This window comes from Echinops telfairi, unplaced genomic scaffold, assembly GCF_000313985.2.
Source record: "Echinops telfairi isolate 266 unplaced genomic scaffold, ASM31398v2 ScPeMD7_23;HRSCAF=83, whole genome shotgun sequence".
Taxonomy (NCBI): domain Eukaryota; kingdom Metazoa; phylum Chordata; class Mammalia; order Afrosoricida; family Tenrecidae; genus Echinops; species Echinops telfairi.
Window position 1 is genome coordinate 28,062,869 of NW_022103920.1, and position 20,217 is coordinate 28,083,085.

Sequence of the window (20,217 nt, forward strand, 5' to 3'; positions counted from 1 at the left end):
CTGAAAAAAATTCAGATTTCGCCAAGCCTCTTGTGTTTTCATTTGCTAGTTTTGGGGACCCAATTAGACATCAACTTTCTCATAGGCAAAGCCTGGGAGACTAGCAGACCATACCACTTAGACCGGCTTAGACCCGGTTGGGGAGAAGTTTGGAGTGTAAGGGGATGCAGTTTCTGATTCATGTTCTGTCTGAACAGATGCCACCCTAGATTAGTGGACCCATGAGCATGGCCCCTGGGCACTGGGATAAAGGAGACACTTCTCAGTACCAGCTATAGGAGATGCCTCAAAGTCAACAGAATCAGTTATCAGACAAGATGTAAACCTTGTTGTTCTTATTAGTTACCTGAGCCAGCTCTGAATCATGGCGACCTGGTATCCAACAGTTTGAAATGTTGCCTGGACTTGTACCATTTGCACATCATTGGTTAAACCTTGTGTTGTAGCCAGTGTGTATTTTTAGTGCCTTCCAACCTTGGGGATTCTTCTTGAAGCACTATATCAAACCAAATTTGGTCACAGCCCATAGGGTTTTCATTGGCTTATTTTTGGAGGAAGATTACCAAGCCTTTCTTCCTAGTGTTAGTCTGGAAGCACTACTGAAACCTGTCTATCCTGGTGACCCTGTTGATATTTGAAACACCAGGGGTCTAGCTTCTGGTATCACAGCAACATACAAGTTACCAAAGTAAATCCAAGTGCCAGATGAGCGTTAAGAGACATGCATGCCCTTACGTGACGGGCCAGTAAACTTAGATTCTAGAAAAAACTTTGAAAAATAGATCTTTCAATGCTCTTTACACAATAACAGGTTAAAAGTAAATGACTCAGACCTAAACCAAGTGAGGCATGATTACGAAGAAATCACACATCCTTAAAAAGTGAAAGTAGTTGCTGGAAAATGACATCATGCTTCGTAAAGTGGAGGGGCACGAAAGAGAAAGGCCTTCAGCGAGATGGAATGACCCCGTGACTGTCCCAAGGAGCTCAAACATTAGACCTACTGTGAGGCGATGGCGCCAGTGTGTCCCCTTGTTGCACGGAGGGTCGCTATGAGTTGGAACCAGCCGGATGGCTCCTGGCAGCAACAGTAACATCAGTGTGAGCGGAAAGAGCAGAGCTTAACCTGTTGCTTGTGTGAACAGGCAGACACCTGCAAACCTCAGCCTCCCTTCAAGAACTGTGAAGACCTTTTTGAGCAGTAGCATGCAGAGCTTCTCAGTAGATCCTCCTTCTGTGACTGGTTTGCTAAGTGCACAAAAGTAAAATGGATTTTGGAAAATCAGATCAGTGCTGCCAGCCCCACCTCTGTCTTACTGGACCCCCAAAGAGCATGTGCATGATACTATAGACCTTTCTATAACACATAAATCAAAAACGAACCAGAATTTCAGTTCCCAAACAGGGAATAACTCTTAACAAAATTGTTACAGTTCCATGTGCAGTTCTATGATTAATGGGAAATGTTTGTTTAAACTGGCCTCATTAGTCAATAAGAATTATTATATATATGGTTAGTCAACGGGAATGTTCTTGAATTCTACAAATGTACATTCCACACCTTATATTTTCTAGCCAAACCAAGCCCACCCGCATTCAATGTTTTTAAAGAATGACAGTGCTCAAGAAATCACAATGTCTTATTTAAGTTAATAAATGATTACATAAGAGAGTCAACTGCACAGTTTGCCAATAAATATTCCTTGTTTTCTTAGCTCCAGGGCAAACGTGTTTGAAAGGTAGAAGCGGGTCCAGTTCTCAGTAACACCTGTCTTAGAGACGTGGACCTGTCAAAGGGATTTAATTGTTAATAAATGTACCTGGCTTTAAGCCAGACCCTCCAAATTAAATAATATGAGTTTAATGTGTGTTTCCCTCAGGAAAACTGATGTAGGACCAGAAATGTTGCCTTGTGCAATACTTCCAACTAAAATGCAAAACGAGATCACTTCTTTCAATGCGAAGTTTAACTGAAAATTTTCTAAGGCATGATCAGTTGTTAATTGGCATTTATTTCCCAGAGAATGTAGGAATTACCTTCTTTTTTTAACAGGAAGGGAATCTGTATGGCATGACACAGGGGTCATAAACGTAAAATATTGGTTCCAGAAGGAGCACATTCACATGTGCCCCACAGAAAACTTGGGGAGGCATCATGGGGTTGCTTGGTATTTGTGCTAATTTCTCACTCGCCAGAATGCAGACCTCGCTGGTCCATAGTCCCATCGACATCACTGGTGGTCTTAAATGCCTTTGCACTGCTTCATTCTAAAATATGAAATGGTTCTCCAAGGATTACCATTTACTTGGTTAAATTCAGAAGAATGAAAGGAAAAGGCCAAAAATTGCAGGGGGGAAAACACTCCAGAAGAAAAAGCGTTAATTAAAGAAGGGGAGAACTTTTTAAAAATCTTAGGTCTTCTCTCAGAGACTCACACAGATACAACTAATTTTTTAAAAGCAAGAAATGGATACTTTGAAAAAGTGGTAACTAAAGAGCAAGAAAGAGCGTGGGAGATAAAGCCAAAGAAATCTTAGAAAGTAAAACAAGCCTCATCCTGCCTTATCTCCAAACCCACTACCCTACCCAGGAGTCTGGTGCTGCCTGCTACTGGTTCCAGACAGACACGTAGACCAGTAGAACGAAAATTGAGAATAAAACGATAAATCTAAGATGGACAGCTGATCTTCCACAAAGGGTTGAAGTTCACGGAGTGGGGATGTGAGAGTCTTTTCAACAAATGGTGCTGGCTAAACTGGACATCCATTTACAGGACCTATACTTCATCTTAAACCGAACACTATAAGATTCATGGAAGAAAAAATAAAAGACAATGACAGGGGCCCTAATACCCAATAAACTGGTTCACTGGGGCCATCTGAAACTTACATACTTTTGCTCAGATGTTTAGCAAGAATATAACAACCTAGAAATTGGGGTGGTGGGATTATGGTAATGACTTGTCAGACAAGTGCCTAGTCTCTAAAATTCAAAGAAAACTCCAACACCTCAACAAAACTAACAATTCAATTTTAAATGGGCAAAGAACATGAACAGATTGCTCAGCAAAGAAGACATTCAGGCAGCCACCAACACATGCAGAGATGCCATTCCCAAACCAAACGCCCTGTCACCCAGTTGGTTTTGACTCCTAGCAGCCCTACAGGACCGAGTACAGCCGTTCCATAGGATTTGCAGAGATGCCATTCCCAAACCAAACGCCCTGTCACCCAGTTGGTTTTGACTCCTAGCAGCCCTACAGGAACGAGTACAGCCGTTCCATAGGATTTCTGAGACAAAGTCTTCGCCTCAGAGCTGGGAGCAGCCAGCCTTGTCTCCCCCCCACCTTCCCCCACAGTGGCTGAACCACTGCCTAACCTGCCATGCTACCTGGGCTGCTGAGTAGCCATTACCCAAAGACAAATTCGTCCATTTTAACCCATACCGACCCTATTGGTCAAGGTAGAACTTCCCCTTTGGTTTGCCAAGATTTTTAACTCTGAGGTGCAGTTAGTGGTTTCAAACTGCTGGCCTTCTGCTTAGCAGCCCAATGCGTAACTGCTATATCACCAGAGCTCCATGAGAGACGCAAATCAAAGCTACAATGAGATACCATCTCACCCCAGCAATAATGGCACCAGTTTTAAAAATGTAGAAGCATTCTATCAAGGTTGTGTGGAGATTGGAAATCTCATACCATGTTGGGATGATAAAATGGTGTAGCAACTAAGGAAACTTGTCATTTCCTTCAGAAGCTAGAAATGGAAACAGTATATAATTCATCCATCCCACTCTTGGAGTACATCCTAGGGTATAGGAGCTGTGGTATGAATAGACATATGCATACTCGGGTTCATTGCAATATTATTCACAATAGAAAAGTGACGGAAATCACCTAAGGATCCATCAAGAGACAAATGAATAAACAGACTGTTACACGTACGTACTGTTGAATACTATGCAGTGGTTCAGAACATGAACAGACTCATAACGGGGATGAATCTGGAAGACATTATGTTGTGTGCAATAAGTCAAGTACCCAAGGACAGATACTGTATGAGACCACTGTTATAAAAAGTCCAGAATAGGTTTGTACACAGAAATATTCTTTGAGGTTACTCGGGGTGGGGCTGGGGGAATAGAGAGTCTGTACCGAGATGCATGTGCTGCTGCAGGTGAAGGGAAAGACTACACAGTATGGGCGGTCAGCACAACGTAACCAAGGCAGAGGGAGACGCTGAGAGGTAGGAAAGAATACGGCAAATGCTACACGATGCCCCGTTCTGCAGGACCACTGGTGGTGTAGGCGTTATACGATGGCTGCGATCTGCAAGGTCAGCAGATAGAAACCACCAGTCTCAGAAGCTCACAGGGCAGTTCTACCCTGTCCTGTCGGGGCGCTGTGTGTTGGCAGTGAGTTTTGTTTTGTTGGTTTTTAATATACCTTTCTTCAACAACAATAATAACCAGCACTTTGTGCCTGGTTACATAAGTGGATATGTGTGTGAGCTGGTTGTAGGAGGTGGTACAGGGTGACACCCATGGACATATGTAGATCTGGTTGTGGCTATTTCTACATACAGCAGGATGTATGTTCATATAATTTGGTACAGCTGTGGAACCTTTTTATCCATAACCAAACACCTCATGGGACTGGGCTACTGGGCTTGGAAGCTAAGGACCCAAATCTCGGGGGACAGCTAGATCAGTTGGCAGAACATGGTGCATAAAGGCAATGTTCTACAGCCTAGTTTGATGAGCGGTGACTGAGGTCTTAAAACGCCGGTTCTCAGTGGGTCACTACCCCTTTGGAGGTCGAAAGACCCTTTCATAGGGGGCTCCCAGTTCATAGCAGTAGCAAAATGACAGTGATGAAGTAGCAATGAAAATACTTTTATGGTTGGGGTCACCACCACATGAAGAAGTGTATGAAAGGGTCGCGGCATTAGGAAGGTTGAGAAACCCTGTCTTCAAAGCTTGGAAGTGGCCATGTGGGATAAAACGATTGGTCTCTGCCTGCCTCGAGCAAAGGAGAGTGGGGGGGTGGGGGTTGGGGAGACAAGATAGGGGAAGAACAGAGACTCAAGTATTAATTGGTCCAAAGGACATGAGCCACAACTCCCTCTAGCCTGAGACCAGAATGGGGTGATGCCTAGCCACCACGAATGAACTGCTCAGACCAGAGATACTGTCAACTCAGAATTCACTGGCAGTCAGTGGAGTCCAACTCATAGTGACCCTAAGGAGGAGCTGTCCACTCCTGTGAAGAGCAGAAGCCTTGGTAATCCAAAGGGACCATTCTCCTCTGTTGATAGGCTCGCTATGAGAGACACTGTTGAAGGTCCTGAGTAGAATGTGGGAGAAAAGTAGAACAATAACTCCAATTTACTAAAAATTTAAAAGACCAGAGTTACTGGTCTTATAGAAACTGAAAGAACCCCTAAGACTCTTGCCCTAAGGCACCCTTCTAATGTGGAACCTGGGCCACTCCCTCAGGCCAGTGTTAGCTTCTGCTGCACAGGGTGTCTATGGCTCGAAGCCAACTCGACAGCACCTAGCACCCGCTAATCCTCCAGCATGACCTCATGTAAACGGAACAGCATCTTCACGGGCCCTGTTTTCAAACAAGGTCACATTCACGGGGGCTAGGATTTCATCCTCCTGTTTGGGGGAGGCCTGGGCACAGTTCAGCCCATGACACCAGCCAAACTATTCATCATGTTAGACATAAAGGAATTCAGAAAATGTGTCCCCTGTATACCTTATAAGGACTCCATATGCCACTGTGGTTTAGCATTGGGCTTTTCTAACCACAATCTCAGCAGTTCAAACCCCCCACCTGCTCCTTGAGAGAAAGATGAGACTCTGATCCTATAAAGATACACCGTCTCAGAAACCTTTTGGAGAAATCCTATTCTGTCCCAAAGACTTGCTGTGAGTTGGAATCGATTCAAGGGCTGTAGGTCATGGTCTTATAGGATTTACTCAAACGAACCAGCAAGGAGAAAACATGGCCCTTGGAAGAGCAACGGTCCAGTCCAGGAGGGAATGCCCTGGATGTCATATTGGGTAGTCAATACCGGTTGGAGCAAGAGAAGAGAGGCCCATGGGATTCTTCCCAAAAATCAGGAGTGGGTGGAATAATTTCAGGGATGAAAAATGTGAGGTTATAGTCATTGCGAGTGAAAATGAAAACTCACTTTGGGAGCATTTTTCTTCAGCCCCAAGGTTATAATATTGAAAGGAAGACCACAGAATACAATTGGGACACAGTATTTGGTTGTACAATTGACTATCTTACATAGATGCTTCGTGTTTTCTTTTTTAGATATAATTTTACTTATATTGTTGGGAATCTGCACAGCCAAACCTATGCCAGGTCAATAGTTTCTACACATCATTTAATTCTACCTTATGACATTGATTTTATCCTTCAAGTTGGGCAACCACTCCGCCCCACCCCCCCAGCTGTTCCTCCTCCGCTAAGATAAGTGAATTCGCTGGCTCCCGAGCTTCCTGTCTAGCCATTCACGCTGCTCTTGGCAGTTTGCCATAGATAGGTACTTCTTTAAAACGCATGATGCACACAGAAGACATTTCTCACTAATTAACTTAATGATTGTTTGGCGTTAAGGTGATTTCAGGGGTTATTTTTGGTTTAAGGTTGAAAAATTATCTCAGGACAATAGTTTCAGGGATTCACCCAACCTTCATGGCTCCAGGAAGGCTGGAGTCCCCGAGACTTAGAAATTTTGTTCTGCGTGTCCCCCGTTTTCATCCGGATTCTTCCGTAACTCTTTGATCAAAAGAACATGTGCAAGGGTGGTAGGTAGCCAGGGACCAGCCATTTCTGCCATTCTGCATACCCTCCTCCTATACCGGCTATTTCTCCATGGAGACCAGTCGTGTGCCTTCGACAGCCACTCACAAGCATTTAAGACCCCAAACACTTCACATCAAACTCGGAACAAGAACAGAAGCACTTACAGGTTCTTAGGTCAGCTAACTGAGAAATCCCATGGAGCAATGACCCGGGAACTCTTCAAACCAAACAGCCAATCCCGTGAGATTTTGGGGTTGTACATAGCAGCCTCGGCACATTCCATTTGTGGGGATGGAGGGGACGGGGCCCGTGTTTTAAATATATCTATTGGACAACCTTTGTCAATTCAACTGTTAACAGATGTACAATGGCAACATGATGATAATCCACTGTGCAGCTCGACTTTAATCAGTGCAATAATCTCACCACTAGTAATTCCATTTTGTCTCTCCCCTCCGCCAAGATGATTATTATTTTCACTATGGAGAACCAATCTCTAGACATATTTGGGGACTATTCCATGGTTAATGATATCACCACTGTTGACATCAAAGAAAAGGCCCTGGTGGTAGCGAATGTCCAGTGGAAGGGGGCCAAGTAAGAGAGACTGCAGATGACCTCATCTTCTACGACGCTTGTACCCAGAAAAGCCGTTTCGCCAGAGTTATGATACAGCCAGACTGGAAGATGATAGGAGGGAAGTGAGGGATGAATTAAATTCTCCTTTCTCGTATTAAGAGGTCTTTTGGGAACTATCCGATAGCTCAGTAGTAATCAGATTCGTTGATAAGTAGTGACGTACCACGCTGCCACATTCAGCTGTGCCCTCTTTGCACAGCTCCTAAAGGACACAGGGCCCCTCCTTGGTGTTATCGGTGGTTTGGTTTTTATGACAGTTTTCTGGCAACTGTCCGTTTTACATCCTGAGGACACTCACTCAGAAAGTCACTGCCACCAAGTTGAGTCTGACTCCCAGCTTCCCTATTGGACAGAGTGGAACTGCCCCGGTAGGTTTCCAAGACGGTGCATTTTTACAGGAGTGAAAGTTTTCTCTCTTTCCTTCGGAGTGATGGGTGGTTTCGAACTTCCAACTTTGCAGTGAGCAGCCAAACCGGTAACCCACTATGCCACCAGCACTCAATCTCCTGAGGACAGGGTGCCTCTATCGTTCACAGCATCAGCTGCCAGCTGGCACAGGACTTGTTCTTTAATGAGCATGTAGGTGACCACCAGAAGGAGGCAACTCCGAGCAAGACTAAAGCAGAATTCTTTTCAAGCACTTGTGTTCGGCCAACCCAGATAGGACAGGGGAGAAGAGTGTGTGGGACGGGAGGCCACATCACTGTAACCTTTGCTCTACTATTGACTTCTTTAAAAAATTCATGTGCACATACTTCCTTCATTAAAAATGTGAAAGTAATCATTAAAAACAACCAGCTTCAGCAATGTCCCTGTTGCTATACTCAGCTGCTAGTAAGTTGGCCCCCAACTGCTGGGGTCCCAGGCCCAGCCGAAAGGAACCATAGCCTCATCTTCTGTTGTCTTGAGCGATTGCAGATCGGGTCATTGTGATCATAGGACTTTCACTGGCTGATTTTTGGAAGTTGGTCAGCAGACCTGCATTTTTAGACTGTCTTAGTCTGGATGTTCCACTAAAACCTGTTGTGTTAGTCTGGGTAGACTAGAGAACCAAATCCAGGTAGACCTATATGTGTATAAGAAAGAGTTTTATATAAAAGAGCAATTGTTTATGAAGAAAACATCCCAGCCAAGTCCAGATCAAGTCCATAAGTCCAACATTAGCCCATATGTCCTATACCAGTCTGTAAATTCCTCTTCAGACTCACGCAGCACATGGAATGGTGCCGAATGCAGGAAGATCACAGGCCAGTTTGTGGAAAGTGAAAGTCTTGTGGATCCAGTGGCAGTGGAAGCATCTTAGTGCTGGCTTGGGTCTCCACGTGGCTCCTCAGCTCCAAATGGCTCTGTTTCTCTCAGCATAGCTACATGTGTCTTGTCATCAGGAACGTCGAAGCAGAGAGTGAGTGTGCCCCGCCTCCAGTGAGCTATTTATCTCCGTCACACCTCCAAATGAGGCACCAAGCTGCCACCTGATTGACAGGCCAAGACTCTACCCCTTCCTCGAGTTTACTGATTGTGTAACTATTACACCTGTTCATCATCCAGGCTCCATCTGACAGATGAGTGGTAGACGTGCATTGGCGAGAAATTGGGCCCAGGTCTCCTGTGTATAAGCCAAGAATCCAGCCACTGGACCACCTGCAGTGAGCCTCTGTAAATGGCTGCTAATACGCTTCCTTTCAAAGGGAGCACTGGTTTTGGGACCTGTTCACACTAGGAACTCACTTCATTGTGAGTCTCTGCGTCCCACTCCTTCCTCCTACATCACTTCCTCTCTAACACAGCGACCTAGGCTTAGATCCCCTTCTCATCTGATTTTCTGAATGAGGAGGGTGTGTCCTCTCCATGATGAAGGCTCTCCATTTCCAGAAGAGGTGGAGGTAGTCCAAGGCAGTGATGGAGCACAGAGCAGGAGAAAAGGAACAAACCCAACCTCCCGAGCAATTGTCTGACCGTCCCCGAGGTTGATCATCAGATTAGGCCCTGGGCCTACTCCTCCATCCGTAATGCACCTGGGTGCCAGTTGAGATCTTTTATTTACAAGTAACAGACCTCTGGGGCGCTAGTAAGGTGTACCTGTTACCTTGGATCACAAGGCTTAAGGTAGGGCAGATCTGAGATGGCTTTGGTCAGCAGTCCAGCAGCATCCTTCAGAGCCCAGTACTCCCCATCTCTGAGCCATCTGCAGCTTCATACTTCTCCCGCCTAGGCTACCCTCCACAATCCCAGCAGCCAGAGACAGAAAGAGGGAGGTTTCTCTTTCTGTGACTCTTTCAGAGAATGAAGGACCCGTTGAGCAAGTCAGCAGATTTCTCCTAACATCACATCAGCCCCAGTTCATCATGCAAAACCAACCAACCATCAAAGCAGTGACAGGAGACTGCGATTACTGGGGGGTCAGAGGGAGGGCCAGGCACATGGGAAACCCTGGACCGCCCAGTGCTGAACAAAACTGTTGGCAAGGAAGAGAGGGATCTGGCAGCTGGTACAGATGCTCAACAATGTCTGTCGCCAACCAGGCTTATTTACAGTGGCACTCAAGTTCCCTGGTGTTGAGTGTAGGGAGTCCTGGTGGTGTAAGGGTTATGAGTTGGGCTACAATCTGCAAAGTCAGCAGTTAGAAACCACCAGCTGCTCCGAAGGAGAAAGATGAGGCTTTCTACTCCCGTGATTAGTTACCGTCTTGGAAACGCACAGGGGCAGTTCTACCCTGCCTGTAGAGTCGCTGTGAGTCAACTTCATGACAGTAAGTTCGGTTTTTTGGTTTGGGGCCACTTTCGCGTAAGCATCAGACTGCTAACCACCAAGCCAGCAGTTCAAAACCACCAGCTGCTCTGGGGAAGAAAGTGAGGCTGTCTATTTCTGTAAAGATTAATAGCCTCAGAAACTCTATGTCAAGGTTCACTAGGAGTCAGAATCAACTCGATGGTAGTGTACTTTGGATTTAAGATGTGGCTTGAAATTAATAGAAATATTTCTCAATAATCATAAAAACATCAATATAACCTGGAGATAGAGAAGGCAGAACGTTCATACTTGAGCCAATACCCTGGCTTTAAGAGGAGTGTGCTTTGAAGGAGGTGCGTTCTTGGCTAGATTCCTGTGCACTCAGCGCAGAGGGAGTTTGTTGAGCGCTGATCTAGGAGTTCTAGGTGCAGATGGTCAGCGCTCTCAGCCCTCGTGGAAAAGTTGGAGTCTCAAGTCCACCCAGAGGCCCCTTGGAAGAGAGGCTTGTGGATCTATTTCTGAACAATCAGCCACTGAAAGCCCATGGAGCCCAGGACTCGTTGGGCGCGGACACTGAGGCAGCAGGAATCGCCGTCAGCTTGCCCGGACCTGGTTATCTCAGATGCAGGGGAAGACCCCAAACGGGGAGCTCACCCCGGGCATTAGGGGGCAGGGGGTGGGCCAAGATGCCTCTCCGAGGGTTTTGTCTGCGGAAACAGGTCTTCTTCTGATGAGTTGCTCGCGGAAGCAGAGCTCAGCCAAACATCCAGCACAGAATGGTGTGTGTGCACGTCAGGGTGCTGCTGGGGGAAGAGAAGCTTGCTTCTAAAACCTTCTTTCTGGACACTCGGGTCCTTGTAACTTGGAGGGTTCATTCAGTGAGGTTCTTCCTGCTTCTGCCATTGCCTCCAAAGGGGCTCATGCTAAAAAGCACAGATGTCAAATGGACAGTGTTCACAGCCCCTTATGAAGGGCAAAGGGAGAGGCAGCTGGGTGGTCGAGGGCAAACTTTGGAAGAGCGTCAGCTGGTGTTTGAGCTCTGCCGTCGAGTCAGTTCTGATTCACAGCAGCTCCATGGAACAGACCAGAAGAACTGCCCTGTGAGTTTCCCAGGCTGTAACTGTTTATGGGAGTAGAAAGCCTCGTTCTCCCACACAGCAGCTGGTGGTTTTGAACTACTGACCTTGTGATTTGCAGTGCAGCGTATAACCTTCTAAGCCACCAGGGCTCTTTGTGACTCACAGGGGCTCTATATAACAGAGCATACAACTTCCTCACAAGGTTTTCTAACCTGTAGTCTTTACTGGAATGAGCCCTGGTGGCATAGTGGTTATGCATTGGGCTGCGACCTGCAAGATCCCAAGGTCAAAACCACCACCTGCTCCAGAGAAGACAGACCAGGCTTTCTACTTTCCTTTAGAGTTGAAGTCTCGGAAACCCACAGGGGCAGTTCTACCCCGCCCTGTAGGGTCTCTACTGGAGTAGCTCACCAGCTCTTTTCTTCGGCAAAGCCACTGATGGCTTCAGATTGCTAACCTTCCCATTTGCCCTGAGCACTTCACCAGCGAGCTGCCGGGATTTCCGGTCCAAACCCAAACTCAAACTCACTGCCACCAAGTCCATTCCAACTCATGGGGGCCCTATAGGACAGAGTGAAACTGCCCGTGGGGGTTTCTGAGGCTGTAAATCTTTCTGGAAGCAGAAAGTCTCTTCTTGTCTCTCAGAGCAGCTGGTGGGTTCGAACTCCAACTTTGTAGCTAGCAGCCCAATCCGTAACATAACCCACTCTGCCGCCAAGATTTCCCAAGGAGGAAGTTTACTTGTCAGTCCAGACCTCCCTTAAGCGATGAGCTCTTTTGCTATTGTCCTAACTTGGAAAGCGGACTGGCAGACTGTTGGGAGAGAAAAATAACGAGTGATTGTTGAAGTCACAAATCCTGAGACGGAGTCCAAGGAGCTTCGTCGTCAGAAAGCCCGCTCTCAGGAAATAACGTGGCAGAAATCCACTTAATTTGCCCATGCTGCGAATTAGAAAAGCTCGAGAGTTTGGGTATGTATTCTAAGCCACTCCATTCTACCTGTTGGCCCTGGTTTCCTCCCTTGTAAAATCAGAAGGGCTTGTGGACCATCAGTACTAATAACGCTCCTCTTCCAAGGAGAGGTAGATGGGCTTGGGTACCCTCACCACGTCACTTTGAGAAGGGTGGGGCAATGCTGGTCAATCCTGAGACCACAAAGCAAGGCATGTCCTGCCTGGTTCCAGGGTCCCCTAGCCCCCCTCCCGGTGCTCCAGCTTCACAGGGCACAGAGGAGATGTTACTGGCTGGGAGCCAGTTAGGTGGACTTGTCACTGTCTTGTGTTGCTCCCTTCCTGCAAGAGAAAAGAGCAAGCTAAGCCCTGACATCCACCTGAATAAGGAGTTGAATGATCGTTTTCCTAACGTAATGCCAGTCACAGTCACCAACGGACTGAGGGGGAAAGTCATTCTCCCCTGTGCACCCTGGCTCTTTCCTTCATCACCTCTACCTTTGGGTCACTTCCTTAACCTCTCTGAGTCCTGGCCCTCAGTCACCTGCAAAATAAACACAGTAGTACAGACTGAAGATGATGGTCCCTGAGATAGAGACCAGAGAACATAGAAAACTCAAACCCACTGCCATCAAGCCAGTTCCGACTCGTGGAAACCCTGTAGGACTGAGTAGAACTGCCCTGTAGGGTTTCCCAAGGCTGTCAGTCTTTTCAGAAGCAGACTGCCTCCCTTTCTCTGGAGGAGTTCCCAGTGGGTTAGAACCACCAACCTTTTGGTTAACAGCAGGGCTCCCACAATTATAGACACCCACTTCCTCTAAGCCAGTTCTGACTCAAAGTGGCCCTATAGGCTGAATAGAATTGCCCCTTTGGGTTTCCAATACTTTAAATCTTACAGAAGCAGATAGTCTCATCTTTGCCCCTCAGAGTCACTGGTGGGTTCGAACTGCTGACCTTGAGGCTAGCAGCTCACTGGGAAATCCATTATGCCCCCCCCCCCACCACCACAGGAAGGATTCCATCAATAACAAAGACCATGATTGATTGATGAAAAGATGCTTAGGTTAGAAATTACTTTGCTAATTTAGTTTGAGCAATGGTGTGCATTTTAAGATGACAAGGCAGTATTTATTCAGAAAATACTCCCTAATAGATTCCCCCATGCCATGATTCAGAACTGACTCGCGGATAATGGGTTTGGCTTTGTACTTTATTGAATTCAAATGAATGAGGTTTTTCATCAGACTGATAACCAAATGGAGTTTAGAATTAGGTATCGCACCTCCTCTCTCTACCCAATTCCAAGAGGCTGAAGGGTGGACCTTCCACTGTTGGGAGACTCTAAGAAACATCCCAGTCACACACACACATGTGGAGCCAATCCCAAACGCCACACTGAAGGACCAGGCCTACTGATCCTGCGGAGCCTCTAAAATTGTGGTCCTTGGTCAGTCCTCAGGCCCAGAATGGAATCACCCCCACGGCTCAGCTTTCAGCCAAATAACAGGGTGACTACTCCCTCCCAGGAGGTAGGCACTCCTTAGAACAGCCAGCCCTGCACCATTTGAAAGGGCTGTGTTAGCCTAGGGATAAAACTCAGCCAGCGGGAGAGCAGAGGAAGAATAGGCAGGAAGATTGCTGTTGCCCGAGACACTGCAGAGGCTGCAGTCAGCGAATGCCAAGAAGCAAAAATGTGTCTGAAGTGTTGAATGCAAAACCCGTTCTCCCTGTAAACCTGCACTCAAATCACAATAAAAAGTTAAAAACAATTTTTTTGTTGTTGTTGTTAAACCACCACTACCTCCCAGTCACCAGCCCCTGGGTCCGGTGTTGTGAGAGTCATTTCCTGGCTCAGGGCTCTGAGGTAAGGAAATGGTAGCTTGTCCTGACCTTGAGCCCGTCTTCCATTGAACCTGTCCCTGTCTTTTCCGGCAGGCGGTCAAGCGCTTCTTGAAACAAGAGTGCAAATGTCACGGGGTGAGCGGCTCCTGTACTCTGAGGACGTGCTGGCTGGCCATGGCCGACTTCAGAAAGACGGGCGATTATCTCTGGAGGAAGTACAACGGGGCCATCCAGGTCGTCATGAACCAGGACGGCACCGGTTTCACTGTGGCCAACAAGAGGTTCAAGAAGCCAACGAAAAATGACCTTGTGTACTTTGAGAATTCGCCAGACTACTGTATCAGGGACCGGGATGCAGGTATGTTCCAAACACTTTATTCACAGCGCCCGATTCCCCTAACAGTGAATATGCCATGAGTTAAACAGAGCGCTGCGTTTCAGCCCACGTTTTCTATACTTGGAAGAAACCCTGGTGACATAGTAGTTACAGGTTGGGCTGCTAACTACATGGTCAGCAGTTCGAAACCACCAGCCAGCCCTCTGGAGAAAGACAAGGCTTTCTGTGGAGTAAAGCGTTACTGTCTGAGCAACTCGGAGAGGCAGTTCTACCCTGTCTGGTAGGGGTTTAGAGTCAGAGTCAATGAGAGGGCATGGAGATCTCTCTCACTGCCACCCTAGTGTTCCAAGTTTGTGTTTCTTAATCTTTTTAAAAATATATTTCTATTGGGATATACTCCACATATTATACAATTTTATCAGTCACCTTAATAAGCTTTGTGCAATCAATTTCAGAACATTTTCTTCTTGTACTCCTTGTTTTAGCTCCCCATTCTCACCCTCCGCCTGACCCCCATCCTCCCCTGCCACGCCCCCTAGGTGCCACGCCCTTATGTGCCACGCCCCCAGGTGATGATCCATCCAGTTACTGTCCCTCTAGATCTGTCACAGACTGCTCGCATATCCACCCAGAGAAGCTGGCTGGTGATGCGCAAATGCAAGAGCCATTGGGAGACCAATGAGGAGAGGCTGTGTGCCACAGCCAAAATCTACGGATTAGCAAACATTCTTTAGCCAAGCCCAAATCTTAAGGCTTGGCAAATGGATACTGTGTCACAGCCTCGCTGCTCTCATGAAATCCTGAAGCTTCGAGAAGGATAACTGCCACCCCTACGCTCTAAGATCCCACCTTGGTGACTGGTCGCCTCTTCTGAAACCTGTCCTGGCTACCTACATCCTTGCTCTTTCCCAGATGCTCAGAAGTGGCCAATTACTAAAAAAAGCAAGAATGCCTCCCCGCTGGCTGGTCTGTGAGGAAAGTGGAAGAGGCGCTCGGCTTATTAAGGCTACTCTCTCTCTTTCCCCAACGGCACCTTCCCCGCTTCAAACCCACTCAAAGAGCCCCTCTGCTCGCCTCACACAGCAGCTCTTCCCGCTTGCCTGTCCTCCACTGTTCACTGGGATGCTCCACATGGAACTCTGGGCTTCGCACCTGTCGGGCAGCCTCTGTGTAACATGGGAGGCGATTGGGAGCTCCGAGCTCAGGCTTGAGTCACTCTGGTGCAGCCAACGCCTCAGACTTGGAAAAAAGCAAGGGAGCCCATTGTGAGGCGAAACATCCTCTCCTTCAAATTCTGGGTTGGTTTTTCATTGCACAGTAATTGCAAAGCAATTGAACAGGCGAAGTGGCAGCTGGCTCCTCAATTTAGATGGACTGAGAGGATATCACAAGGAGCCTCTTACTGCCTCTGAGTGGCTCAGCATCCTTCACAGCTTGATGAGATCGTGTACCTGCAAGCCACAGATTAATGAGGACAGAGAACAAAGACTAAGAGTTCAAATGGCCCGAATCTGCCCTCTGCTTCATTCCTGACACGTCTGGGGGCCTTTAACAAGTCATCCTACCTGTCAGGCCAAAATTTGGGCCATGTTGCTTTGATATGCAGGCTCAACCTTCTCACATGCATTAGGTCTGGGGGTGACGATGACTCCTTGACCATGTTAGATACCAGGTAATGATTCTTGTGCTCCAGGTACTTGGGATAAGACTTACCCTTGCACACATGGTTGTATGTAACCCTGAGAACAGCCCTATGACATCCATGGGGATTGGTTACTTGAAGGAAAAAGAAGAAGAAGATGGTTCTGGGTTGATCAACACCAACCAAGAACCAAATTCATGTTTCTCTCTCTTTTTTGAAGTCAGCTAAGATTGCCCTAGATAGTGTCAGGAATATGTTGGTGGGGCAAGTGATCAACCTGTGCTGCTGCTGCTGCTGCTGATCAGTGGGTTGGAAGTTGGAGTTATCCCAACTGCACCACAGAACAAAGGTCTGATTACCTCCATCTGAAAAATCAGCCACTGAAAGTACTGTGGGACACAGTTCTATTCTGACACCCCTGTGGTTGGCATGCATTAGAATTGAATCGATGGTAGCTTTTTAGAAGTTATCATTAGCCCCATTATATGCATGAGACAGCGGATGACTTGGGAAAGATTTCATCTGTAGGAGAATATACAGCTCAGGCTCTCTGACCCCATGGGCTGTGTTCTTGACCCTGATATTTCACACCTGCCCTACCCCTTTCTAGGGACATGCATGTGAAAAAAGGCTTTGTGAAGCAAAAACTTTACTTCAAGTATAAGAGGGCTTGCATCCCAGGACATGTTCACTGGTTCTGGTGGTATAGTGTGCTTCTTGTTGAGCTGCTAACTACAAGGTCAGCAGTTCAAACCTACCAGCTGCTCCTTGGGAAAAAGATGAGGCTGTCTACACCTATAAAGATGGTAAAACCCTAGGAATTCAAAACAGGCATTATGCTCTGTCCTATAAGGTCACTATGAGTCTGAATTGACTCCAGTGGGCAGTGGGTTTTATTTGGAGTAGATTTTGGATTGACAGTTTCCATAGGATTGCAGTTATAGAACATGACCCTGCCTGCATCCAATGTGTCAAACACCCTTTCCTCGAGGAAAGCCCGCTTTAACCCATGCAGATGCCCATCGATTGGCTTCATGCCCATGGATCGACTATGTGACCTGTGGCCTTTTACAGGCAAGCCCTCATCTTGGCAATTTTAATTTTCCACTAGAAAAATGTGCTCTAGCAAATCAGTCAAAACAGTCTCAGGAGTTTGTGGTTATAGAATTATCCCGATGCTGCCTATAAGCTGTCTGCAGAGGCAAGGAGATGTGACAGAGATCCTCCAATTCCAGTGAGACACGAGAAGCACTTCTCCCTAAGCCTCATCTGTGAAGTGACTGTGTGGCCTCAGTGCCAGCACCCTTCCAGTCTACTTCAAAGAACCCCCAGACTGTACATATGCTGCAGGATGACCAGTTGCCACCTGCTGGAGTCATGTTACATTAGGAAGAGCCCACTGCTGTGGTTAGGTGCCCTTGAGTGGGCTCTGACCCATAGCCGCCCTCTGCACAACGGAACAAAACATGGCCCCGGTCAGTGCCGCCTCACAATGGTTCCTAGGCCTCCGGAAGATGGATTGACACAGTGGCCGCATCAAGGGCTCAGGCATAGGAAGAGGGTGCTGTCCGGTAAGTAGAATTCCCATACGGGTATCCGGACTCTGAAACAAGAAAAAAAAATTGCGGTAAAATCTAAACTGAATACTGTCTCATTTCTTTGATCTTTTCTGTTAAGATTGGTGTGAACCTTGCTTCCCAGACTCATGTTTCATGCCACACAGCCTGCTGTGCTGTGGCCCTTTGGTTTGTTCTCCCTATTGTGCGTGCAGACCGTCCGTGTATCGGGTCACTTCCACTTGGGAGCACTGGAGAGGCAACGGCCGTGAGCAGGGTGAACACATTCCAGTCGTCGATTTGGGGAAGTGAATTTCTATTCTTGCTAGCCAGCAACAGCTTCAGGATCACGTGAACTCTACTGGGATTTGACTAAGTGAGCCGGCTGGTTGTATGGCTGCGGTTTTTGTGAGTGGGTAAAGTCCAGCCCATTGGTTCCCGAAGGAAGGGCCCCTTCGGAGACTTGGTGAGCCAGAGTCTTGAGGTATTGTTTTCAGATACACTTTTCAAGCTTAGGCACATTGAAAAAAGCTCATAGCTCCTGATTCCTGATGGTCCCTAAAACCCAAAGCCAAACTTGAAACCATCAAGTCAATGCTGATGCACAGGGATCCTATAGGATCGGACGGAACTGTCCCTGTAAGACCCTGTAAGACGGCACCTTATTACAGGAGTAGAAAGCTCGTCTTTCTCCCCTGGAGTGGCTGGTGGTTTCAAACTGCTGACCTTGCCAATCACAGCCCAATGGTTAACCGCTATGCCACCAGGGCACTTCATTTCCCCCTCAGGATTCGAGGAAAATAAATCTAGGGAAACTTTCCTTTTCTCTCTTACTCTAGGGTTCTTTTGCAGTAGTACTGATCTCTTACAAAGGAGGACCAAAGTTCGTGATTGGAAGCATTGTAGAGACATGTCAGCCAATAGAGATCTATCCCCGCCTTTGCCTTGCTCAGGGTGATGGTGTCATCCTGTTACGTTGGGCCATGCGCCTCCCTCTTTTAATGTGTGGACGAACACACTGAACTGATTTCAGCCATCAAAGGGTTCTCTGGAATTGGCTTGAAAGAGATTACCAAGCCATCCCTCTAGTGACGTCTTGAAATAGTGACGCCAAGACCAGCAACTTTCGATGAGAAAGATGGCACGAGTGTGAGTCAAAGGGAGTCCCGGGGGAGGGGAAGGTTCCTAGCTGGGGAAGGGGGTGGGGAGGTTGGGTGAGCCTCTTTAAGAGTCAGGTACTACACACGTCGTGAGTCTCCATAGTTACTTAACCCTCCTGAGTGTCCTCTAAATAAACAAACAGGCAAACTATGCATTTAAGAAAATAATAATAAAGCAAAAATTCTTTCTCATGCTACCATTTTCCCTCTGGAAATTGGGTGTGGTTGTGGCGGTGATAGTGCTGGTGGTGGTGTGGGGGTCATGCTCGATGGAGCGGGCAGGTCCCGTGTCACAAACAGGCAGCGCGAGGACATGGGCACTGGATGGGATTAGGCCCCACAAAGACATGGCACGTAGGACGTGATCAGAATCAAGCCTCATCTATTTTAGTTGAGGTTGACTTTACAGATAGAAGGCTTTCTGGTTTTCAAGAGTGCTCTCACTGCCGTCTGGTTGATTCTGACTCCCAGCCACCCTAGGGGACAGGGTAGAACTGCCCTCTGTGGGTTTCTGAGACTGTACCTGTTCACTTCCATCTTTCTCCAGTGGAGCGGCTGGTGGTTTCGAACTGCACACCTTGAGGCTCAGAGCCCAACTCGTGTAACCACTATGCAACCAGGACTCTGTCCTTAATTGCTTCTAAAATCTGGTAAACTGAAAAGTGATGGGGGAAGTTATTGTTAAGGCAATGTCCGCAACCAGAGACATTTCCCCCTTGTCTTCAGCTGAGGAAACCCCGGCCTCCTGAGGTCCAACGATAAATCCTCCCTCCCACAGCTCAGCTGTGAAGAGTACCTGTACCAGCTGATGCTGTGCGTGTGACATTTTGCAGGCCAGATTGGGGCCTAGATCTTGGATGTTCGGTTTTCTGGTGATTCTGGGGTTATCTGTTCTGGTGATTGCCCCAGGCATCTGTAAATCAAAGAAGCCCTTACGTTAGAGATAGCTTCATCTCTAACTGAGGAATGCCGCGGTCCGCTCCAGAGACCGAGTCTGCACCTAATCACAGCCACTTTCACTAGGTATGGTGTCAAATCCCCGACCTGGGCCAGAGGTCACCCGGAGGTCTCCTCTTCCTCTGTGGGAAGTTAGCAGCCCGCCACCTTTTCCCCAGCCAAGTTCAAGAAGCAAATGGAGTTCGATCGTTGTTCCGTGGTGGCCTGCCTCCTGCCCAGTCCCTAGCTGCTAGCTGCAGGCTCTCGAGGGGGCGACCCCTCCATCCCACACAACTAACCTTTGTCAAAGAGAGCTGAGAGCCCATGGGACACGACACTGCCCCAGTGGTGCTGTGCTGGGGACCTGCCAGTCAGTAAAACACAGGAGAACAGCATGTCAGTCTGTCTGTCTTCATGGACCAAGCATTGATCCAGCCCTCTGTCCTTGGCACAAGGAGCCCTGTGGCTGCAATGGTGAGGAGTTGCGCTGCCACCGGCAACGTCGGCACTTTGAAACCACCA

At 47.5% G+C, this 20,217-nt stretch overlaps 1 protein-coding gene across 1 annotated transcript in view; it reads left to right on the forward strand.

Annotated features, from left to right (window-relative positions):
* The window catches only part of WNT2 (Wnt family member 2), a 48,565-nt gene that overhangs the window by 15,387 nt on the left and 12,961 nt on the right, over positions 1–20,217 (forward strand). The window contains exon 4 of the mRNA XM_004707769.2: positions 14,158–14,422. Within this exon, the coding sequence (XP_004707826.1) occupies positions 14,158–14,422 (265 nt within the window). The remainder of the gene's footprint in view (positions 1–14,157; positions 14,423–20,217) is intronic.